Genomic DNA, 26,069 nt, shown 5'->3' with positions numbered 1-26,069 from the left:
TTTGTGTAATGTACCACATCCCTGGCCCTACTCTGATGGGTGGAGGTACCAATGTCAGTGAGAAATCAACACGCTTTTTCTTCAGAGCACAGTTAAATTAATTCCCCCTGTTACCAAAGCATTCTTACTATTTCCCCAAAGTCCTCCTCCCATGAAAAAAGGGCAAAGGACATGGAGGAAACACAAGACAGGATCTCAGAAGTGTTTAAGAGTGTAACGGAAAGACAGTAGAGTACCCTCATCATCCTTTCTTTTAGGGTTTAAACTAATCTAGTTTGAACTAGTCTTTGTAACAAGGTCAATAAGATGGAAGGGAGCTGGAACTTTATACAATAACTCTCTCTAGTATTGTCAGGGAATTACTGGGGACTGTCAGCCTGGTCCTTGTATTTTTAATATTGGTAAGGTGACTATGTCTTTATCTTACACTGCATATAAATGTAAAATGACTCATTTATCAAGCACTGTTGGGGAATTAAGGCATCTTTGACTCACAGAAAATAGGCTCATAGACTGAAATACTTCAAGAAATAAGAATCTGCAAGAGATGGATTTCAGAGAGAATTTGATTAGAAAAGCTTGATAGCAACCAGATTGGTTTTATAAGGATTTTAAAAATGAGTCTGTATCTTCGAGTACTCATTTGATTTCTACTTAAAGGTCCACTTCAAACATTAGGACTCCTGGCAACTTGGGATAATAGTAATTATAATAAAAACATTTATTAGCTCTTACTCTGTGTCTGGTACTCTTCTAAGCCATATAATCCTCACATCAACCTTATGAGGTAGATACTATTATTATCCCCATTTTACTGATGAAGGAAGTAAGGCACAGGCCAAGTAAGTCCACTGATCAGTAGAGGGAAGGGTCTGGCTGCTCATGTCTAGAACTTTAATTTACAGAAACCTGAGAACAAGTGGGCCCACCAGGCACACACTTATGAGGTCTGATTTGAGGGATGCCAGGAGTATGCTTAATCAAAATCTTCCTCCTCCTCCTGACTTGTCAGGGTCTAAATTGTCATTAGAATCATACTTCTGGATTAAATTGTGTCTCCAAGCAGTCTCCCTGGTTAACAGACACATGTACCACTAGGTAGAACACATCCTGTAGAATGAGTCAGTGCCTGAAACACAGGGCTCTGAAGCTGAGGCTACAGACGAATATTGAGCATCAAAAAGGTCAGAAAACTCTCAACATGAGATGGTCCCTGAGCTGGGAAGTCTGGACAGGCCCTCTGTGGGGTCTAGCATGGCCTGACTCTAAGTCCCCAAAGGAAGGTGATGGGGGTGTTTAACTCCTCCTATTTTGCCACCTTGTTAAGGGTTAGCCTTGTTCAGCACTCTTCCAAAAAACCAAACCAAACCCATTGCCATTGAGTTGATTCTGACTCATAGCAACCCCCCAGAACAGAGGAAAACCACCCCATAGGGTTTCCAAGACTGTAATCTTTACAGGAGTAGATCATCAGGTCCAAATGATGTGCTCTGCTCCTGGTGCTGCTTTCTCAGTGGTATGAGGTCCCCATGTCTCTCTGCTCACTTCGATCTTATATTTCAAAAGAAGTTGGCTTAAAACACAATCTAATCTTATAGATTTAGTCCTGCTTCATTAATATAACTGCCACTAGTCCCATCTCATTAACATCCTACAGATAGTATTTACAACACATAGGAAAATCACATCAGATGACAGAATGGTGGACAGTCACACAATACTGGGAATCATGGCCTAGCCAAATTGATACACATATTTTTTGGGGACACAGCTCAATCCATGACACCTGTGTAGCACCTGGTGAGCTCGAACTGTTGACCTTTGGGTTAGCAGCTGAGCCCTTAACCACTGCGCCACCAGGGCTCCTTCAGAATTCTTAGGGGCCCTTTAAAGTATCATAATGGTACAAGCATTCTTTATCCTTAATGTTGGCTAGACTGAACTATGGGAGTATTTGCCAGACCCGCCAAGAAATTGGCTTCTCTCCTTCCTGCTTTATTTTTTCTGATTATATAAATAACACATGTCCACTATAAACAATTCAACCAACATAGAAAGTTATGAGGAACAAAGCAAACCAGCCCCTTCTCAGTGATCATGGGTAAGGAAAATTCTTTCGGTTAGGAACTGCAGAGCAGAGTATGGGGTCCAAGCTCCCTTCTTCCCTGGCGCCCTGTCTGAGGTGGGATAGGGGGCAAACCCAGAAGATATGGTTTTAAAAAGTCCTAAACTCTTCCCGACCCCAGGCCTTTCCAATGCCAGTCTCAATCTGTCACCGTCTGTTCTCATCCTCCTATCAGGCAGGTGGCTGTCTCCTGGAATGGCACACAGCAACCTTGGCCTTGGCCTAATTAGGAGGCCCAGCAATGTGAAAAGACTCTCCTTTGTTCCCCCAGGGCACCCATCTTAAATAACAACTCTCAATTTTTTCCCCTCCTTCCCAAGGAGTTAATCCTGTTTTAGAAGCAACTAGAGCTCTGCCTAATTACTGTGAGACAAAAGCTTTTATCACAAAGACAAGAGCCCACATGAGTTTTCTTCAATGCTCAGGCAGTTTTCCTAACAGCAAAGAGGAAGAATAAGCTGGAGATAACTGCCCTAATGACACTGTGAATTCCTGATTACAGAGGTAGGGAGAGTTATTCCCAGGGGAATCAGCCAGTACTCTATGGGGACTGAGATACCAAAGAGAAAAAAAGGCAAAAGAGAATGGAAACTTAAAAAAACAAAACAAACCAAAAAAAAAAAAAACAAAAAAAAACAGGTTTGGCAACACAGGAGCCTAGAGACCTCGCTCCTCATCAGGCACAGCTGCAGAACCTCTGACTTTCACAGAGGAGAAAGCCAGTGTGATCTTGGGGCAGACTGGGGGAGGGATATAAATGCATCTCATTGTTCTGAGGTTGGATTTCTCTGGCAACCTAAAGCAGTTTTCTAAGCCATCTCCCCTTTTAAAATCAAGATCATAAGTGAGGGGCACAATTAAGGCAGGCCCTACTGAAAGACATTAAAAAGCAACAACAACTATATTTAAAGATCCAGTCAGGCAGGGATCACAATGGAGGGTCCCAGACAGAACTGGAGAAAAATGTAGAACAAAATTCTAACTCAAAAAGAAAGATCAGACTTGCTGGCCTGACAGAGACTGGAGAAACCCTGAGAGTATGGCCCGTGGACATCCTTTCAGCTCAGTAATGAGGTCACTCCTGAGGTTCACCCTTCAGCCAGTGATTGAACAGGCTCATGGAACAAAACAAGACTAAGGGGGTGCACCAGCCCTGGGGCAGGGAATGGAAGACAGGAGGGAATAGGAAAACTGGTAATAGGGAACCCAGGGCTGAGAAGGGAGAGTGCTGACATGTCATGGGGTTGTTAACCAATGTCATAGAACAATGTGTGTCCTGTTTGATGAGAAGCTAGTTTGTTCCGTAAACCTTCATCTAAAGTACAATAAAAAAATAAAAAATATAAGAGAAAAAACCCAAAAAAACCAAACCCAGTGCCGTCGAGTCGATTCTGACTCATAGCGACCCTATAGGACAGAGTAGAACTGCTCCACAGAGTTTCCAAGGAGCGCCTGGTGGATTTGAACTCCGACCCTTTGGTTCGCAGCCGTAGCACTTAACCACTATGCCACCAGTGTTTCCATAAGAGAAAGACATGGAAAAAAAAAAATAATTAAAAATAAACTGCTTAAAAGCCTTCCTGTATGAGTTCGATGGACACAATAATTCCTTCATTTTAAATGCCATCATCCTTTTGACTACATTTCTGTATAGCCATACCATGGAATACCATGGCACTATGAAAAAGGAGGAGTCCCTGCGTGGTACAAATGGTCAAGGTACTCAGCTGCTAACCAAAAGTTTGGAGGTTTGAGCTCACACAGAGGTGCCCTGGAAGAAGGGCCTGGCTATCTACTTCTGAGAAATCAGCCATTGAAAATCTTATGAAGCATAGTTGTCCCCTGACACACATGGAGTGCCCATGAGTCTGAATCAACTCTACAGCAACTGGCTATGAGAAAGGATAAAAAACTCGCCGTCGAGTCGATTCTGACTCATAGCGACCCTATAGGACAGAGTAGAACTGCCCCATAGGGTTTCCAAGGAGCAGCTGGTGGATTCAAACTGCTGATTGTTTGCTTAGCAGCCAGGCTCTTAACCACATTGTCTCCAGAGCTTCAAGAAAAGATAAGTAACTCTATATTTACACGGAAAGATTATCCATGACGTACGGATGATTTAAAAAACAAGTTATGGAGCATTATATATGGTGAGTACATACATACTTTCATATACGCATAGAAAAATCTAGAAGAGTGTATACTTCTGGAGGATTTTCTTTCCTATTCTGTATTATTTTATATTGTTTGATTTTTTTTTTTTTTAAACATCAGGCATGTGTTACTTTTATGTTTTCCATTTTGGAATAAATAAAAACATCCTCTCCTTCATACAAGTAGAGAAAATGAAGTTAAAGAGACAGTGAGTGCTCTGCCATACTAAATCAGCAATCAAGCCAGAGTATGCAATTCGTTGTTGCCAGGAATTCCCTGTTGAGCAGGCGTGGACTTTAGTTAAGTGCCACTGAAAGCAGATCACGCCAGAACTAAGCTACAAGACCTAAAAAGGGCAGACACCCTTTGCAATTATATAAAACCATATTTACAATAAGTATAAGCAATAGTTACTTAGAACTGAAAGACTTATTTAATGTTATACTAATTCAACAAATATTTACTGAGTACCTCCTATGTCCCAGGTACTGGGCTAGACACTAGGGAAAACAAAGATGAATATGATGAGGTCCCTGCCATAAAAAGCTAAATGGACTGGCTTTGAGGTAACCCAGGCCTTGGGAACCCAGATGACACACGCTGAGAAGCTCTGGCTTCCCAGCTCCTTGCCTTTGTGTAGACAGCAGCTCAGGGCTTTAGTGGCTCAAAGGCCTGCGCTTACAGCTTTCTCAGATGAATCTGATCAATATACAAAAGAGGTTTCCTGGTAGAGTGCATGGATTATGTATCTTATATAATCTTAAAGTGAGTTTTCTCTGTCGCATAAGCAAAAAAAAAAAGAAAAAAAAAACAACCCAAACCAAGCCTGCTGCTCGGTCAATTCCAACTAACGGCAACCCCATGTGTTACAGAATTAGAACAGCCCATAGGGTTTTCTTGGCTGTAAGCTCTACGGAAGGCTTTCTTCCCTGGTGCCACTGGGTAAGTCTGACCCACCATTCTTTAGGTTAGTAGTCGTGTGCAAGCCATTAGTCCTCACCACTTGGACTACCACATTTTTTTGCTTCTTGAAAACCTTTCTTGGCCCAGTCTGGGTCTGCTCACTGTCCCATCCTCACCTCTCCCAGTCCGGATCACTTCCCATTCTGGCTCTGCCAATTTAACATGTTAGGTGTGCCTTTCTTTGGGGTGTTTTCTCTCTCCTGGATGAAATCTTAGGTTGTTATACCCTCTGTCAGAGCCCAACTCAAAAGTCACCTCCTCTGTGAAGCTTTCACCTACTCTCTCCTTGACTCACGAGAATCAGCTGTGCCCTCCCAGCCTTTTATTCAGCCTGACTGCTGCACCATGTCAGTCCGTCTAGTTGTGTAATATGGAAGTACTGCTCTGTCACTTGGCAAGTAGCTACTGCCCTTGCTGCCCCAGCCCTAGAAGCCCGTTACCTGATCCAGCAACTAAGGGGTTACTGATGGTACAGCAGGGGGCCTCCAGAACCAGCTATTAAGACATCTGTTTTGTCTGGTCCCTTGGGATGCAGCACCAGTCCTTAAATGGTTTTACTCTCCCCTGCCCATTACACTGCGTCACTGCAGTACAGTGGTTAATGCTCAGCTCCTAACAGAAAGGTTGTTGGTTTGAACCCGCCAGCCACTTTGCAGGAAAAAGATGTGGCAGTCTGCTTTCATAAAGATTACAGCCTTGGAAACCCTATGGGGCAGTTCTACTCTGTCCTATAGGGTCGCTATGAGTTGGAATTGACTCGTCGGCAACAGATTTGGTTTTGGTTATCCAGATAGATGTTGAAAATTATGTTTTATTCACCTTTGCTTTTTCCAGAATCTAACACAGCATATAGTAGATGTTTAGTAAATGCCGGCTTGCTAAGTGATCACATTTCCAAAATGATTACAATTTCAGCTCACACTATTTAATGCCACTTCTGAACTGGAAAGAATATTTTACAACCCATCATTAATGATTAAATAAGATTAACCCAGGAGAGGCTGTATTTTTGTAGTGGAAGAAATGACATCAAGAACTTTCATTAAGCTTTAATATGTGGCAAAGATGCGGTGAATAGAATGGCGAACTAAAACCCCAAAATGGTTTTTTAATTGCTTTCAAGTCATTATTTATTTTTTTTAACTTACTCTTTATCTGAACCTTTTCAAAGAGATATATAAATCAGAAAAGTTGGTTAATGTAACTTTCATACATTTTTTCCTCTATTGTGGTGGAGGCGAATAATGAAAAAGCCAAAAGGAAACAGGGAAGGGGAAGAGCAAACGTATATGGAGGAAGAGAAGCAAAGGCGTGGAATGATCTTTTGTTCTTGTTAGGTGCTGCCAAGTTGGTTCCGACTCATAGTAACCCTATGCACAACAGCACGAAACACTGCCCGGTCCTGCGCCATCCTCACAATTGTTGTTATGCTTGAGCCCATTGTTGCAGCCACTGTGTCAATCCATCTCCTTGAGGGTCTTCCTCTTTTTCGCTGACCCTCTACTTTACCAAGCATGATATCCTTCTCCAGGGACTGGTTCTTCCTGATAATATGTCCAAAGCACGTGAGACATGGTCTCACCATCCTTGCTACTAAGGAGCGTTCTGGCTGCACTTCTTCCAAGACAGACTTGTTCATACTTTTGGTAGTCTGTGGTATATTCAATATTCTTCACCAATACCACAGTTCAAAGGCGTCCATTCTTTTCAGTCTTCCTTATTCATTGTCCAACTTTCGCATGCTTAGGAGGCAATTGAAAACACTGTGGCATCGGTCAGGCCCACCTTAGTCTTTAAGGTGACATCTTTGCTTTTCAACACTTGAAAGAAGTCTTTTGCAGCATATTTGCCCAATGCGGTGTCTTTTGATTTCTTGACTGCTGCTTCCATGAACGTTGTTGCTTTTCAACACTTGAAAGAAGTCTTTTGCAGCATATTTGCCCAATGCGTTGTCTTTTGATTTCTTGACTGCTGCTTCCATGAACGTTGACTGTAGATCCAAGTAAAATGAAATCCTTGACAACCTCAATCTCTTCTCTGTTTTTCATGATGTTGCTCATTGGTCCAGTTGTGAGGGTTTTTGTTTTCTTTATGTTGAGGTGTAATCAATACTGAAGGCTGTGGTCTTTGATCTTCATCAGTAAGTGCTCCAAGTCCTCCTCACTTTCAGCAAGCAAGGTTGGGTCATCTGCATAACGCAGGTTGTTAATGAGTCTTCCTCCAATCCCGATGCTCTGTTCTTCATATAGTATAGCTTCTTGGACTATTTCCTCAGCATACAGATTGAATAGGTATTATGAAAGGATACAACCCTGACGCATACCTTTCCTGACTTTAAATCACGCAGTATTCCCTTGTTCTATTCAGATGGCTGCCTCTTAATCCATGTACAGATTCCTCACGAGCACAGTGAAGTGTTCTGGAATTCCCATTTTCTGCAGTGTTATCCATAATTTGTTATGATCCACACAGTCGAATGCCTTTGCATAGTCCATACAACACAGGTAGACATCCTTCCGGTATTCTCTACTTTCAGCCAGGATCCATCTGACATCAGCAATGATAACCCTGGTTCCATGTCCTCTTCTAAATCTGGCTTAAATTTCTGGCAGTTCCCTGTCAATATACTGCTGCAGCCGCTTTTGAATGATCTTCAGCAAAATTTTGCTTGCACGTGATATTAATGATATTGTTCAATAATTTCCACATTTGGTTGGATCACCTTTCTTGCGAATAGGCATAAATATGGATCTCTTCCAGCCAGTTAGCCAGGCAGCTGTCTTCCAAATTTCCTGGCATAGATAAATGAGTACTTGCATCGCTGCATCCAATAGTTGAAACATCTCAATTGGTATTCTGTCCATTCCTGGAGTCTTGTTTTTTGCCAGTGCCTTCAGTGGAGCTTGGACTTCTTCCTTCAGTACCATCAGTTTCTGATCATATGTTACCTCTTGAAATGGCTGAACATCAACCAATTATCTTTGGTATTGTGACTCTGTGTATTCCTTCCATCTTCTTTTGATGCTTCCTGCGTCGTTTAATATTTTCCCCGTAGAATTCTTTAGTGCTGCAATTCGAGGCTTGAATTTTCTCTTCAGTTCTCTCAGCTTGAGAAATTCTGAGCACGTTCTTCCCTTTTGGTTTTCTATCTCCAGGTCTTTGCACATGTCATCATAATTCTTTACTTTGTATTCTAGAACTGGCCTTTTAAAAAATTTTTTATTGTCCTTTAAGTGAAAGTTTACAAATCAAGTCAGTCTCTCATACAAAAATTTATATACACTTTGCTATATACTCCTAGTTGCTCTCCCCCTAATAAGACAGTACATTCCTTCTCTCCATCCTCTATTTCCGTGTCCATGTAGCCAACTTCTGACCCCCTCTGCCTTCTCATCTCCCCTCCAGTCGGGAGCTGCCCACATAGTCTCATGTGTCTACTTGAGCCAAGAAGCTCAGCCCTCACCAGTACCATTTTCTATCTTACAGTCCAGTCCAATCCCTGTCTTAGGAGTTGGTTTTGGGAATGGTTCCTGTCTTGGGCTAACAGAAGGTCTGGGAACCATGACCTCCAGGGTCCTTCTAGTCTCTGTCAGACCATTAAGTATGGTCTTCTTAGGAGATTTGAGGTCTGCATCCCACTGTTCTGCTCCTTTAGGAATTCTCTGTCGTGTTCCCTGTCAGGGCTGTCATCGGTTGTAGCCGGGCGCCATCTAGTTCTTCTGGTCTCAGGCTGATGTAGTCACTGATTTATGTGGCCCTTTCTGTCTCTTGGACTCATAATTACCTTGTGTCTTTGATGTTCTTCATTCTCCTTCACTCCAGGTAGGTTGAGACCAACTGATACATCTTAGATGGCTGCTTGCTACCGTTTAAGACCCCAGACACCACTCTCCAAAGTGGGATGCAGCATGTTTTTTTAATAGATTTTATTATGCCAATGACCTGGATGTCTCTGAAACCATGGTCCCCAAACCCCTGCCCCTGCTACGCTGGCCTTCAAAGCATTCGGTTTATTCAGGAAACTTCTTTGCTTTTGGTCTAGTCCAGTTGTGCTGACCTCTCCTGTATTGTGTGTTGTCTTTCCCTTCACCTAAAATAGCTCTTGTCTACTACCTAATTAGTGAATACCCCTCTTCCTCCTTCCCTCCCCCCTCTCGTAACCATCAAAGAATATTTTCTTCTCTGTTTAAACTATTTCTTGAGTTGTTAAAATAGTGGTCTTATATAATATTTGTCCTTTTGCAACTGACTAATTTCACTCAGCATAATGCCTTCCAGGTTCCTCCGTGTTATGAAATGTTTCACGGATTCATCATTGTTCTTTATCAATGTGTAGTATTCCATTGTGTGAATATACCATAATTTATCCAGTCATCTGTTGATGGGCACCTTGGCTGCTTCCATCTTTTTGCTATTCTAAACAGTGCTGCAATGAACGTGGGTGTGCATATATCTGTTCATGTAAAGGCTCTTATTTCTCTAGGATATATTCAAAGGAGTGAGATTGCTGGATAGTATGGTAGTTCTATTTCTAGCTTTTTAAGGAAGCATCAAGTCGATTTCCAAAGTGGCTGTACCATTTTACATTCCCACCAGCAGTGTATAAGTGTTCCAGTCTCTCCACAACCTCTCCAACATTTATTGTTTTGTGTTTTTTGGATTAATGCCAGCCCTGTTGGAGTGAGACAGAAACTCACTGTGGTTCTGATTTGCATTTCTCTAATGGCTAATGACTGTGAATATTTCCTTATGTATCTGTTAGCTACCTGAATGTCTTCTTTAGTGAAGTGTCTATTTATATCTTTTGCCAATTTTATAATTGGGTTATTTGTCTTTTTGTAGTTGAGTTTTTGCAGTATCATGTAGATTTTAGAGATCAGGTTCTGATTGGAAATGTCATAGCTAAACACTTTTTCCCAGTCTGTAGGTAGTCTTTTTACTCTTTTGGTGAAGTCTTTGGGTGAGCATAGGTGTTTGATTTTTAGGAGCTCTCAGTTATCCAGTTTTTCTTCTACATTCTTAAAAATGTTTTGTATACTGTTTACGCCATGTATTAGGACTCCTAACATTGTCCCTATTTTTTTTCCAAGATCTTTATCGTTTTAGATTTTATATTTAGGTCATTGATCCATTTTGAGTTAGTGCTTGTGCATGGAGTGAGGTATGGGTCTCGTTTCATTTTTTTGCAGATGGATATTCAGTTATGCCAGCACCATTTGTTAAAAAGACTGTCTTTTCCCCATTTAACTGTTTTGGGGTCTTTGTCAAATATCAACTGCTCATATGTGGATGGATTTATGTCTGGATTGTCAATTCTGTTCCATTGGTCCATGTATCTGTTGTTGTACCAGTACCAGGCTGTTTTGACTACTGTGGCGGTATAATAGGTTCTGAAATCAGGTAAAGTAAGGCCTCCCACTTTGTTCTTCTTTTTCAGTAATGCATTATTTATCTGGGGTCCCTTTCTTTTCCGTATGAAGTTGGTCATTTGTTTCTCCATCTCATTAAAGAATGTTGTTGGGCTTTGGATTGGAATTGCATTAAATGTATAGGTCGCTTTTGGTAGAAAAGACATTTTTATAATGTTGTCTTCCTATCCACGAGCAAGGTATGTTTTTCCACTTATGTAAGTCTCTTTTGGTTTCTTGCAGAAGTGTACTGTAGTTTTTTTGTATAAGTCTTTTACATTTCTGGTAAGATTTATTCCTAAGTATGTTATCTTCTTGGGGGCTACTGTAAATGGCATTCATTTGGAGATTTCCTCTTTGATGTTCTTTTTGTTGGTGTAGAGGAATCCAACTGATTTTTGTATGTTTATCTTGTATCCCAGTACTCTGCTGAACTCTTCTATTAGTTTCAGCAGTTTTCTGGAGGATTCCTTAGGGTTTTCTGTGTATAAGATCATGGCATCTGCACATAGAGATACTTTTACTTCTTCCTTGCCAATCTGGATGCCCTTTATTTCTTTATCTAGCCCAATTGCTCTGGCTAGGACCTCCAGCACAATGTTGAGTAAGAGCGGTGATAAAGGGCATCCTTGTCTGGTTCCCAACCTCAGTGGGAATGCTTTCAGGCTCTCTCCATTTACGGTGATGGTGGCTATTAGCTTTGTATAAATGCCCTTTATTATGTTGAGGAATTTTCCTTCTATTCCTATTTTGCTGAGAGTTTTTATCATGAATGGGTGTTGAACTTTGTCAAATGCCTTTTCTGCATCAATTGATAAAATCATGTGATTCTTGTCTCTTGTTTTATTTATGTGGTGGATTACATTAATTGTTTTTCCAATGTTGAACCATCCCTGCATACCTGGTATGAATTCCACTTGGTCATGGTGAATTATTTTTTTGATATGTTGTTGAATTCTATTGGCTAGAATTTTTGCATCTACATTCATGAGGGATATAGGTCCATAATTTTCTTTTTTTGTGGTGTCTTTACCTGGTTTTGGTATCAGGGATATGGTGGCTTCATAGAATGAGTTTGGAAGTATTCTGTCCTTTTCTATGCTCTGAAATACCTTTAGTAGTAGTGGTGTTAACTCTTCTCTGAAAGTTTGGTAGAACTCTGCAGTGAAGCTGTCAGAGCCAGGGATTTTTTTTGTTGGGAGTTTTTAAATTACCTTTTCAATCTCTTCTTTTGTTATGGGTCTATTTAGTTGTTCTACCTCTGTTTGTGTTAGTTTAGGTGGGTAGTGTGTTTCTAGGAATTCATCCATTTCTTCTAAGTTTTCAAATTTGTTTGAGTACAGTTTTTCATAGTAATCTGATATGATTCTTTTAATTTCAGCTGGGTCTTTTGTAATATCACCCATCTCATTTCTTATTCAGGTTATTTGCTTCCTCTTCTGTTTTTCTTTTGTCAGTTTGGCCAGTGGTTTATCAATTTTATTGATTTTTTTCAAAGAGCCAGCTTTAGGTCTTGTTGATTCTTTCACTTGTTTTTCTGTTTTCTATTTCATTGAGTTCAGCTCTAATTTTTATTATTTGTTTTCTTCTGGTGCCTGTGGGTTTCTTTTGTTGCTCTCTTTCTATTTGTTCAAGTTGTAGGGATAATTCTTTGATTTTGGCCCTTTCTTCTTTTTGGATGTGTGCATTTATTGATATAAATTGGCCTCTGAGCACTGCTTCTGCTGTGTCCCAAAGGTTCTGATAGGAAGTGTTTTCATTCTCATTGATTCTCTGAGTTTCTTTATCCCCTCCTTAATGTCTTCTATAATCCAGTCTTTTTTGAACTGGGTATTATTCAGTTTCCAAGTGTTTGATTTCTTTTCCCTGCTTTTCCTGTTATTGATTTCCACTTTTATGGCCTTATGATCAGAGAAGATGCTTTGTAATATTTCAATGTTTTGGATTCCGCTAAGGCTTGCTTTATGACCTAATATGTGGTCTATTCTAGAGAATGTTCCATGTGCACTAGAAAAGAAAGTATAGTTGGTTGCTGTTGGATGGAGTGTTCTGTGTATGTGTAAGAGGTCAAGTTGGTTGATTGTGGCATTTAGATCTTCTGTGTCTTTATCGAGCTTCTTTCTGGATGTCCAGTCCTTCACCGAAAGTAGTGTGTTGAAGTCTCCTACTATTATTGCGGAGCTGTCTATCTCACTTTTCAATACTGATAGAGCTTGTTTTATGTATCTTGCAGCCCTGTCATTGGGTGCATAAGTATTTAATATGGTTATTTCTTCTTGGTGTATTGTCCCTTTAATCATTATGTGGTGTCCTTCCTTATCCCTTATGACAGATTTAACTTTAAAGTCTATTTTTATTGACACTCCTGCTCTTTTTTGATTATTGTTTGCTTGATATATTTTTTTCCATCCTTTGAGTTTTAGTTTGTTTGTGTCTCTAATTCTAAAGTTTGTCTCTTGTAGGCAGAATTTTTTAAATCCATTCTGCCACTCTCTGTCTCTTTATTGGTGCATTTAGTCCATTTACATTCAGGGTAATTATGGATAGGTATGAGTTTAGTGCTGTCATTTTGATGTCTTTTTTGGTGTTGTTGACAGTTTCTTTTTCCCACTTGATCTTTGGTGCTGAGTAGTTTATCTTTACATATTGTCATTTCTTATTATTTGTTGTTGTTGATCTTGTTTTTGCTAAGTGCTTATTTTTTTCTTGTACTTTATTTAATGAGTAGGATTGTTAGTCTCCATTGTGGTTACCTTAATATTTACCCCAATTTTTCTAAGCTTAAACCTAACTTTTATTTCTTTATATCACCTTGACTTCCTCTCCATATGAAAGATGTATCACTACATTAGCCCCTCTTTATTGTTTTAATGTTGCCTTCTTTTACATAATGATATTGCTGTTTCCCTTTTCTGACCATTTTTTAAATCTTGATTTATTTTTGTGATTTCCCTCTCTGGGTTGACATCTGGTTGCTCTGACTTGTGTTCTAGTCTTGGGTTGATATCTGATATTACTGATTTTCTAACCAGAGAACTCCCTTTAGTGTTTCTTTTAGTTTTGGTTTGGTTTTTACAAATTCCCTAAACTTCTGTTTATCTGGAAATGTCCTAATTTCACCTTCATATTTGAGAGACAGTTTTGCTGGATATATGATTCTTGGCTGGCAATGTTTTTCCTTCAATGCTTTATATAAGTTATCCCATTGCCTTTTTGCGTGCATGGTTTCTGCTAATGCTTTATATAAGTTATCCCATTGCCTTTTTGCGTGCATGGTTTCTGCTGTGTAGTCCAAGATTATTCTTATTGACTCTACTTTGTAGATGAGTTTTCGTTTATCTCTAATAGTACCACTCTTAAAATTCTCTATCTCGATGGCACTGGGTGTTTTTTTGGTCTTTGGTTTTGGCAAGTTTGATTATAATATGTCTTGGTGACTTTCTTTTGAGATCTACCTTATGTAGAGTTTGATGAGCATCTTGGATAGATATCTTGTCATCTTTCACGATATCGGGGAAGTTTTCTGCAAGAGATCTCCAACAACTCTCTATTTTCTGTTATCCCTCCCTGTTCTGGTACTCCAATCACTCATAGGTTATTTCTCTTGATAGAGTCCCACATGATGCTTAGGGTTTTTTCATTTTTTAAAATTCTTTTATCTGATTTGTCTTCGAATATATTGGTGCCAAATGTTTTATCTTTAATCTCACTAATTCTGCCTTCTGCCTCCTCAATTCTGCTCCTCTGACTTTCTATTGAGTTGTCTAATTCTATAATTTTATTGTTACTCTTCTGAATTTCTGATTGTTGTCTCTCTGTGGATTCTTGCACCTTATTAAATTTTTCATTATGTTCTTGAATAACCTTTTTAAATTTTTCAGCTGCTTTATCTGTGTGTTCCTTGGCTTGTTCTGTGTTTTGCCCAATCTCGTTTCTGATGTCTCGAAGGGTTCTGTATATTAATCTTTTGTATTCTGCATCTGGTAATTTCAGGAAGACACCTTCATCCAGAAGATTCCTTGATTCTTTGTTTTGAGAGCTTATTGAAGAGATCATGGTCTGCTTCTTTATGTGATTTGATATTGACTGTTGTCTTCAAGCTATCTATAAGTTATTGTATTAGTCTATTTTATGTTTGCTTACTATATCCTAGCTTCTTGCTTTGTTCTGTTTTAATATGCCCAAATAGACTGCTTGAGTGAGCTAGCTTGATTATTTTTGCCTTTGAAGCTCTAACGTCCTGTCACCAGATGGCTGGAGCTGTTAGCAGGTAGATGAGCCTAGGCACCCATTCACTTTTCTTGAATGGATTCAGCTCAGGTGTCCAGGTGGCTGGTCATTAAGTGTGTGGTATGGGCTCTGTCCTACAGTATTAGAGGGGCAGGGGTGATTGGTGTATGTACAGGCATCTGGTTGCAGCAGAGGGTCACACTCTGAACAAGGCAGGGGGCTGACAACTGTCGCTCAAGTGTCTGTGAGGAAAGCGCATCCCTGTTTCCCTAGAGTGCACAGGTTGGTGGGTTCTGCAGCCCGACCATGGGCACCCAATGCTTTTGGTTGTAAGGACTGGGAGGCAGCACTTATCCTTGGACCTCTGTCATGGGTGGCTAGGTGACATGGGTAGAGTCACCAGTCCTTAGGTTCCCGATGTGAGTAGGTGAGGACCCTTTTTAATAGGCAAAGCAATGTCAAACATCAAACACCCACCTGTCCACCACACAGCTGAAACAGTTGCAGTCTGCCAACAAGGGCATATTCTCCTGAAATGGGCCCACACAGGTCTACGCAGGGGTGAAAGGTATTCAAAGTCCATGGACCATTTGTGCCTGGACAGGAGCCGCTTCTTTCCTGAGCTCCCCAGCTTAGTGGAGCTGGCAGATTATCTTTCCCCCCAGTTGTGAATTTATTCCTTCTCCAAGGCCAGGAGAATTGCTCAGAGCACACAGCAGAACTTATCTTAGGCCGGGGAAATCGACAGCCTCTGAAGCTGGCCTGGGGGCAGGGGGCATGGTAAAATAAATGCAAGTACTTAGCTTTTGCTGAGAGTGCTGTTCTTCTCTGGTTCTAGAGGTGTGAGTTAGGCTGTGCGGCTCACTGTCTCTCCCTGAGGAAACCGCATCTGGAACGCTACTGCCAGCCCCACCACAGTTGCTCCAGGGAATGGTGCCTGAGGGCTCCTGCCGAGTCAGGTCCGCAACTCCTCACCGCTTCTGACCTATCTCTCTCTCTCTCCGCCACTCAGTCCACTTTCTGACTTTGCCTTTGATGTTCAGGGCTCCTAGCTTGTCATATATATAATCATTTCACTTGTTTTTTTAGGTCTTTGTGGTAACAGGGATCACCGGAAGCATCTGACTACTCTGCCATCTTGGCTCCACCTCTAAAGCTGCCCTTTGAAATGATCTAGAAACAAATCTCTGCAGCAAGGGTATGTGATCCTCCTTTTGGTCAGGCCTGGAGCCAGTGGGCACAGTCAGTCCTACCTAGACAACATAGGCTGAAAATTGAAGAGGGGTGTGTCTTTTCAGGAAAATCAGGGTGTAGGTAGTAAAAGAAGGGTTCAGAGATTAAGGGGAAGGAAAAACACCAGATGTTTACCACACTGTTTATGAAGCAAGACAACGTAGTGGCTAATAGTCACTTGAGAGTCAAATAGACCTGAGTTTGAATCCCTTTTCCATATTTACTGGTTGTTTAAACTTCAGAACATTTCTTAATCTCTTTGACCCTATTTCTTCATCTGTAAAATCAGCATAATAATACTCACTTCATAGTGTTATTGTAAAAACCCACCTCACAGTGTGTTGTGAAGATAATGTTTGTATAGCTTTTATCATGTGCCTGGGACAAAAATGGCAGCTGTTAATGCTGTTATCAGCATTCCCTGGGCCAGTCTATAATGGAAATGAGCAGGAAAGAAGGTGCATAGCCATAACTTAAAGATGTCAAACCATGCCAATATAGCCTCATTTTTCAGCCTCTCTGGAGTCCATTGGCTTGATCTTGGCACTTGAACAGAATCCCTGTCTCTAATTCCTTAAACCCTTCTCAGCAGCAGACCACATTTGTCTCCTCTCTCTTTATTGTACAAGTTCCGCAGGATGGACGATCCCACTTGTTCACCAAATTAATCACTTTCTATTTTTATACAACTGTTCATAACTTTCAATTAGAATGATATGACTTGAAAATAGCCAATTCCTAGCTACAATATAAGGTGGGTCAGCAATTAAGAACGCTAAGTGGCATAGTGGTTAACAGCTACATCTGCTAACCAAAAGGTCAGCAGTTCGAATCCACTAGGCACTCCTTGAAAACTCTATGGGGCAGTTCTACTCTGACCTATAGGGTCACTATGAGTTGGAATTGACTCGACAGCAATGGGTTTTTTGGGGGTAATTTCAATTATTTTATTACCTATGGCTCAGTGTTATAAGTTGAAGGAGGTCGGGATTCAGAAAAGCCAGTGGATTTTAGGATATATCTGCAGGGTTGTACCTTAAGTTGGGAATAATAACTAAGAAAAACAACTAACAATTATTTAACCTCTTTGTGCCTTAGTCTCCTCATCTTTAAAATGGATAATAGTAAGTCAGTTCTGACTCATGACCACCCCATGTACTTCAGAGTAGAATTGCTGCATAGGGTTTTCATGGCTTTGACCGTTCGGAACCAGATCACCAGGTCATTCTTCTGAGGCAACTCTGGGTGTATCTGAACCGCCAGCTTTTCAGTTAGCAGCCGAGCATTTAACCATTTGAGTCAACCAGGGACAGCTACTTTAGTGCCTGATAAATGGTTAAGTACTTGATAAATGTTAGTTGTTACTGTTGTTACTAATATTATTAAATGCTTCTGCACTGGAAATCCTTATGTTAGTGATCTTACTGGTCCTTTAGCAATTAAGAGATCTTTTCCTTTTGAGGGAAGGAAAGTTTAAGAGATTTGGCTAGGCTTACAGATTCAGAGCTATGTGAACCTGGGAAGAGAATTCAGTTGTCTTTTCTCCTAATTTGTCCCTTTGTTGTAAGCCTTGTGGGCCAGCCCTTTATGCTGCAAGCCAAGTGTGAACGTGGGAAGACATCCTGTAATTCTAGTTTGGTGTTGTTTTTTTTTTTTTTTGGGCTGCATAATGAGGGTCTCTGTCTACCTCTGGACCTCATAACAGAGTCTGGAGAGAAACAATTTTGCCAAAGTTCAATTGCATATCAAAGAAAGCCACAGAGCCAGAGAGCTCCCCGAGGACCCACATAGCTGCTCTGTCTACTGCCAAGCCATGGCCCTAATGCATAGATACGCCTGTAAGCCAAGAGCCAAAGCCACAAAGTTCCACTAGTTCATTTAGCCTTGGCATTTTCACATACTGAGGGATCTGTTATTTGGGTTGTTGTCTCATTGTTAATGGGTAAAAACAGAAACATCTTCGTCATCGGAAAACTGGTTTACTAAAATCACCACCACTACCGCCACCCCATCTCGACCCTTACTGTGAGAACAGTTCCACTGCCTTGGTTGACCACATGGAACAAATGTCAGCTTTCCCCCTGGTGATCCCTGATCTGTTTGTGGCCATTCTTTTCCACAGGGCAGACTTGAATGGGCCAGTTTCTGCATCCCAGGGTGGGTGCAGCCCCACAGCTAATGCCTCAATGCTCACTCTCTGGAAATAGAGTCTATTATCTAGCTCAGTCCCTGCCCTTTGAAAATGAAGCTTTCTTCAAGGTTTAATTTCTATTCCAATAGCTTTTCAAATCTTCCCTAACACCTTTTGACCCTAAAATGAAGAAACAAGAGAATTCACAACTCTTTCCTCTGGAATTTGCTTTCCTTTCAAATGGTGACCCCAAATCCAGTGACTAAAACTTTTCTCCCTGGAAGCCATGGTGCTTTGAGTTCTAAAAATGTCCTTAAATGGAAAGTTACATAGAACGTATCACACAAGAGAATTCTGAAGTTACAAATAATAACTTGTCATATTTAGAGAATTTTATCTCATTTAAGCCAATTGAATACATGTTGGTCACTTGCTCTGTGCCAGGTAATGCGTTGGGGCTTTTAGAGGTGAATTAGCCCCACCTTCTAATTTTTTTTTTTTTTTTTCTAATTTAGTTGAGCTCCTAGTTTTTACCTAGCACAGCAGAGAGGCAGGCAGCAGGTAACTGTACTTAAAACCACGTGTAATGGGAACACAGGGAGAGACACTCTTCATGACAGTTGAGAAAAATTTAAAGAAATGGTATCATCAAGGCCAGGCCATGTAGGAAAAGTAGAATTTCTTCAGATGAAGGGCATTCTTGGCAAGGAATACAGCATGAGCAAATGAAGCAAGTCTGGAAAGTTCTAGGCAATACTACAACCTGCAAAGTCTTACTGGAAATGTCTAATTTATGAGTAAATATTAAATTTTTAGTAAAGAGAAGTTACTTTGCGCTGGTAACATTTCTTATATTTGAATTCTGTTTGAATGCTCAAATTCATCTCTTACCAGAAGAGTTTTTACTCTTTGAAGTATAAAGCATTTCTTTCTTTTCTTCCTTTTTTTTTTTTTTTACAAATTTATGTTTTCAGAAAGGGAAATGCTATCCTTGAGAAGAAGTGACTTATCAAAGGCTGGGAAAATGTCAGTGACCTGACAGTTGCCACTGGCCAACCTGGAGGCGGACCTCAGAATTCCATCTTCTGCATTAGCATCAGACCACCCTTCCATCTAATAAAACTAACCCCATGTCTTGGTTTTGAACATTTGAGAATTGAAAGAAATGTGACAGGTCAAAATCTCAGATTCCCTTGGCTTTTTGATTACTTGCAAATTCACATAAGGCTCACATATCATTCTCCTCTCTTTTTGTCTGCATCCGAATTTGTTTGGTTGTTGTGTGAGTGATGAAAACTTAAAAGCTATGTTGATATGTACAGCATGTGGAAAACCACTTTAAGATTCTCTCTGCCCTGAAAGAGCTACAGGCACACGCACACACTCTTATACACCCAAACAGACCTAGTTGTCCACTTGTGCACATACTCACCATCACTAGACACCCGTTAAAAAAAACACATGCTGTGTGCTGACTCGATGGGAAGCCACGGGCTAAGTTCTCAAACACTGGCCAAGAAGAGATGGGATCCAACCCATCCCTAGACCACAGGAAAAATACTTCTGACCACAGAGCTGGCTGCAAAATATTCTTTTTGTAGGAAACAAAATGTTTCCAGCCTGGGATTTTTTTTTTTTGGGGGGGGGGTGGTCCTTTCACTGTTATTGAGTAGGAGAGGCAAATGCTTAAGCAAGAAGCCAAGTAAACATCTAAAGAAACCAAAACCAGGCTCCTTTGCTAGGAGAGTGGAACACAAAGTGAATGGGCGACACACTGGATGAGCCCCAGGCTTTTAGAAGTTTTAGGGGAACAGGAACCCGGGCAATTCTTTACGTACTTACAACCCCAGTTCAATCTCACTCTGTTGCAGCTGTGCTTATTAACCAAGTAGATTTGGATGAGTTACCTAACCTTTCTAAGCCTCAGTTTCTTAAATGCCAAGTGTGAATACTAATAATAACAATAATAGTACTGATATTATAAATAATATTTACATTATAGGTTACTGTAAAGAATAAATGAAACATATGCAAAAGTAGCACAATGCCCAACACATAGTAGGTGCTCAAGAAATGAGTCGTTAAGTATGTTCAGAAACTCTTACAGGTCAGTAGAGAGTCATTTTCATGGACTCCAGCTCCCATATTTTACAAATAAGGAAACAGTCTTAGAGAGATGGAAGAGCATGACCAAATCATTCAGTAAACAGTAGGCTTGGGACTAAGATCCTGCAGACCAGATGCAAAGTGTAAAGAGAATTCAAGTAATTCACAATGCAGCATACACTATCTACTATTAGTTGGCGGTGGGTCTCGGACTTTAGTGCACCTGAGAATCACCAGGAAAGGTGTAAAAGTGCAGGTTTCTAGGCCCACCCCAGAGCTGCTGATTTTGTTTGGGAAGGCCCAAGAACCTGAGTTTTTTTTTTTTAATTTCTTTTAATTGTACCTTAGATGAAGGTTTACAGAGCAATTTAGTTTCTCGTTAAACAATTAAACACATATTATTTTGTAACATTGGTTGCCAACCCCAAGACATGACAACACTCTCCCCTTCTTGACCTTGGGTTCCTTGTTACCAGCTTTCCTGTCCCCTCCTGCCTTCTTGTCCTTGCTCCCGGGGTGGTGTGGCCATTTAGTCTCATTTTGTTTTATGGGCCTGTCTAATCTTTGGCTGAAGTATGAACCTCAGGAGTGACTTCACTACTGAGTTAAAAGGGTGTCTGGGGGCTATATGCTTGGGGTTTCTCCAGTGTCTATCAGACCAGAAAGTCTGGTCTTTTCTTGTGAGTTAGAATTTTGTTCTACATTTGTCTCCATCTCCGTCTCAAAAATCTGAATTTTTAACAAAATCTGTAGGTAGATTCCAAGAGGTATTCCTCTGACTAGCCCTTCGAGAAACATTATAAGAAGAAACCATGAGTCAAATAAATGACTGAGCAGAGTGCTAGGGTTTTATGCTATAGCTTAGAACAAATAAACAATGTAGCAAACCCTACCATAAATAGTGAAGAATATTCTCATTGTACAAAATAGTAAATGAGGTATAGCATAGCATTGCTTCTTCATAGAATCAGAAAATACAATCAACTTCTAGATCATTAAACCATGTTATAAAAGAGGACCTATGAATTCAGAGTCATTTCCCCAAGATCACATATCTAATTATAGACAGAGCTAGAATTTAATTCTAAAATATCGTTAGCTTTTTCATAACAGAGAAACTTCTAGGTTCTTTGAGGTAAAGACAGTGGGTTTGTGAGTGTATATTATACACCAGAATCCATGGATTAATCTGTCCCTGAAAGGATAAAAACATCACCCTTGCTTTTTTAAAAATATATTTTGTTTGTGTTTGGTGCAACAGACACAAGCAAATATACACCCATTCACAATTTCTACATGAACATCATCCTTGCTTTCTGATGCACTCAAATGCAAAAGTCCTCCTGTGTTATTTCCTTCCACAATTCATTCCCAAAGGGTCCCTGTAGGCTAATGAAAGAAACTTTGTCAGAAGAAAGAATGAACAATGTCATATAGTGCTGGACATTTCAGAGACAACCAGAAACTATGGTTACATTGGTACGTACCACCTGCTTCCTTTTCATTAAAATCCTACTCTTCTAATATAAAACATATACTTGACCTCAAGGTCTATAAAGTTCTGTGCGTCATCAAATAACCACATAAGTATCCTGGTTAGTGGTTACTGTGTTAAAGAATTTGGGGGCTTCCTAGACACAGCCCAAATATGAGAGTGGATTCAGAGTTGTTCTCAAAAGGATAGAGTCTCAGCTGTTCCCTGTAGTGATGGAGCATGTAATAGTCTCTTAGCAATTTCTGGAGGTCTTGCCACAGACTAGAAATAATCATTATTTTTTACTTCTTGGTCCAATGCTGAAGGATATGAGAAAGCACACAAGTACAGCTCCTCCACTTCTACTTTTCTTTGATGAATGCTTTCATCAAGACAACAATTAATCTTCATCCTTCAACACAGTCCCTTCTGAAAGTTGCTGGGAAATGTGAGCAACATGGCAAAGTAAAAGCCATGGGCTGTTGGGAGAAAATCAGTAATGTATTCTGCAGTTGGGTGATGCCTACCCAAGCAAGAATCTCAGAACACTCCAATTCATTAAATTGGTAACAGTCCCTTTACAAAAGATTTATTATGATTTAGGCCAATCTTACAATCATTACTATTGGCCAAATAAGGCCTAAGGAAGAGGTTATAGAATGCTTCTTGCAGAAGCTGAGGTTGAATCTGAAATAGCATCCAAACACTTTGCTAGCCACTTAACCATCTAAGAGAGAATTCTGGCTTTTGGAGCCGTCCCTCTGCTCCATGTCATCAGTGCGTTCAGAAAATGCCAACTCCTTTCTTATGAAGCAAACCCATTAAAGGATGGGAGCCTGCCATGCTTTCAACAAGGGAGGGGCAGAGGTTATGCGCATATATACAGTCCTGCAACATTTCAACACGTCTCTTTTCAGAGGAGTTTCTGTTGGTTTCAAACCCCTAACCCCCACGAGGCATTATTTCCAGCCATTAAAATGTTTTCTGAGCTTAGATACATCTGGAAAGTTTTGGAAAATCCCACAGGAAGGAGACTGGGCCAAGAGAGCTCCTTTTCTCATGCCATTCAGGAAGCACTGCACAAAATGTTTGCCCTACAAGACAGCCCAGCCCAGGAGCCCAACTTTCAGGGCTGGAGAACCATGATGGACAGAGGAGCCCTTTGGGAAACAGGGGTAATGGATAACAGATTTGGGGTCTTATATTAACCATGTGCCAAGCAGAGAGCTTAGGTAGACCCATATTGGTCAAGATCCATCAGAAAAATAAGACTTGCCCCAAGTAGTTCAAGAAAGAGAATTTAATGTTTTGCTGGGAATTAGTTACAAATGTGTTAGAAGAGCTGAGAGAAAAATAGAGAGGCAACCCAGAGATGAGCAACAGTAAGAAGTCACCACCATCCCTAGGGGTGAAGGGACAATGGAAGAGGATGAGGTACCCAACTGGAGCTGAGACCACAAAGGGATCACGGAGGAGGAACTAGTATCACTACCTGAGACACCAGTGGAAGCAGAGGGCGAGGGCAGAAACGCATGACTTCTTCTATACTTCTACCCTTCAACCCCCTCCAGGGCCTATGGCTCAGAAGCATGGAAAGAAAGCCTGTAAGAGTCAGCTCCCTGCAGACTGAGCAGAACAGGGGAAAGGCAGGGAATGGAAATGAGAGCAAACAAGCAATGACTGGCACGACCCACTAAGGCATGAATTTCCAATCCCCAGCTCATAGACGGGGATCTTTTAGAAAGCCTTGAAGCCTAAACTGGTAGTTGTCCAAAACAGTTACTGATGCCACACTCCTGGACTTCAAGATTTCCAGAATATGCTGGAAATGGAGGCACAACTATCCATAGGGCCCTCTCCTTTCTGAGCCTAGGAACTTTACTACAAATATTAAAGTCCTATATGTACCTTTCCCCATTGGGCATCCTCAACTTTTCATTTTTCACATATCCTGATGATCATTGTCCCTTTATAGAAGCCAAAGTTCTAAAAGAAGGAAGTAGCATTGAGGGTGGAGAAGAAGGGAATAATGGGCTGGAAGTAGTGGATGAGGAAAGAGGAAGAAAAAAATTTGACTTAAGATTCTATGCAATTATAAGAAATACCTTCTGATCTCCAAGCTAACACTGAGGGCAGTCACTGAGGTCTGGGCTAAAGAGTGGAAGCAGCCACACTGTCATGTAACAGGGGACTAAGCATGTTCCCAGCAGGGTCAGCTATTGTCTCCCATGCAGGCCCATTCTTTCTCCTGTACTAGCCCATTTCAGCGAGCGATACCTCATCTACTCATTTGCTTACATCAGAAACCTACCCCTCCTTCCCATACAGTTCCCAATCCTCCTCTCTGTGCTTAAATGCTATTGATCCTGCCTCCTTACCATCCCATATCTCTTCCTTCTTCTCCACCTCAAGGGCCATTGTCTTAGTTCAAACCCTTATTTCTTTGCATTCTATTTCAAATCCCTCCAAGCCCTTATGGCAAGTTCCTGCCCAAAGGAGCCTTGTAAAGTACAAATCTGATGTCACAGCCCTGCTGGGAACCTCTCACTGGGGTTACAGAGTCTTCAGGATCCAGTCTGATTTGCCCTTTCTTTCCTTGTTCTGTCTTTAACTACAGTTTCCACCTTCCCTGCTGCCCCTGCCCACCGCACAGACACTCACATGCCCTGTGCTCAACACTAAAGAAGGATCATTTGCAGTTCCCACCTCTGGGCCTTTGCTCATATAGCTTCTCATCTCCTGGAAAATAGTGATATGCCTTTCAAACCTTGTCTCAAACATCACATATTCCTCTGAATGCTTCCCTGATCATCCCTTCCCTGCTGAGAGTTCTGACCATTACAATACTGACGCCCACACTGTACTCTGTCCCAGCTCCCGCGATACCTTCTTGTATTTATTTACATGTCTATCTCTTTCTACAAGACTGTACAGAAACTGGGATTTATTTGACTATATCTCCAATGTTTTGCACGCAATATCTACCCCAGTAAAGATTTGAAGAAATAAAAAAATGATTGAGGAAGGGAAGCATGGAGGGAAAGAGAGGTGTCCAACAAAAAGAATACTTATTGGTCTTGTTTAGATAAAAACAGAGAGTTATGAGAATCCATATCTACGATTAGAGCACACACACAAAGGAATATTCTTACAATTATGGTTCCTACATTTATTGTCAAATATTTTAAACCGTAATGTATGTTGTTGTTGTCATTAGATGCTGTCGAGTCGGTTCTGACTCATAGCAACCCTATGTACAACAGAACGAAGCACTGCCCAGTCCTGCGCTATCCTCATGATCGTTGCTTTGTTTGAATCCATTGTTGCAGCCACTGTGTCAGTTCATCTCTTTGAGGGTCTTCCTCTTTTGCACTGACCCTCTACTTTACCAAGTATGATGTCCTTCTCCAGGGATAGGCCCCTCCCGATAACACGTCCAAAGTACATGAGACAAGTCTTGCCATCCTCACTTCTAAGGAGTATCCTGGCTATACTTCTTTCAAGTCAGATTTGTTTGTTTTTCTGGCAATCTATGGTATATTCAATATTCTTCATCGATATCATAATTCAAATGCATCAATTCTTCTTTGGTCTTCCTTATTCATCGTCCAGCTTTTGCATGCATATGAGGCAGTTGAAGATACCATGGCTTGGGTCAGGCATACCTTAGTCCTCAAAGTGACATCTTTGTTTTGAACACTTTAAAGAGGTCTTTTGCAGCAGATTTGTCCAATGCAATACGTTGTTTGATTTCTTGACTGCTGTTTCCATGGATGGTGATCGTGGTGCCAAGTAAAATGAAATCCTTGACAACCTCAATATTTTCTCCATTTATCACGATGTTGCTTATCGTCACAGATGAGTGGTAGCTATAATGTACACTTTTCCTAAATTGAGGAAAAATATTAGATTTTTAGTGGATGTAAAAAAGTCACCAAGACTTCACAAATCCTATGGCAGTCCTCATCCAACTTACCTCAGTGTGTTTTCTTTCAAAGTATTTGGCCTTTGGACAACCATAATATGTAGAGAGAACCCCTACGTAGTGGGGTCCTAGAGATAAATGAAGCCTTTGGTAGAAATACCTGTTGATTAAGTCTAACTGAGATTATTGGTGGATTCCTGAGGAGGGCTGGTCTTCTCAAGTCAATGGGATCAAATATTGACAGACTCTTAGCAGAACAAGTCATGGGGATCTGGGAGCAAGATCTAGGTAAGATGGGGTGGGGGAAGAAGGTGCAAGGC

The 26,069-nt window shown here is 40.8% G+C and overlaps 1 protein-coding gene across 3 annotated transcripts in view; it reads right to left on the bottom strand.

The window, feature by feature from the left end:
- RAD51B (RAD51 paralog B) overlaps nt 1-26,069 on the bottom strand; it is a 717,077-nt gene that overhangs the window by 40,595 nt on the left and 650,413 nt on the right. Inside the window, exon 10 of one of the 3 annotated variants that reach the window (XM_023546293.2) lies at nt 19,889-25,711. The exons of the other annotated variants lie outside the window; for them this stretch is intronic. Within the exon in view, the coding sequence (XP_023402061.2) occupies nt 25,694-25,711 (18 nt within the window). The 3' untranslated portion in view covers nt 19,889-25,693. Of the gene's footprint in view, nt 1-19,888; nt 25,712-26,069 lie in introns of those variants that run through there. 3 annotated transcript variants of the gene reach the window in all.

The sequence above is a fragment of the Loxodonta africana genome, chromosome 10, assembly GCF_030014295.1.
Source record: "Loxodonta africana isolate mLoxAfr1 chromosome 10, mLoxAfr1.hap2, whole genome shotgun sequence".
NCBI classification, from domain to species: domain Eukaryota; kingdom Metazoa; phylum Chordata; class Mammalia; order Proboscidea; family Elephantidae; genus Loxodonta; species Loxodonta africana.
The sequence above is the reverse complement of the archived record's forward strand: the minus strand, read 5'-3'. Positions and strand labels throughout refer to the sequence as shown.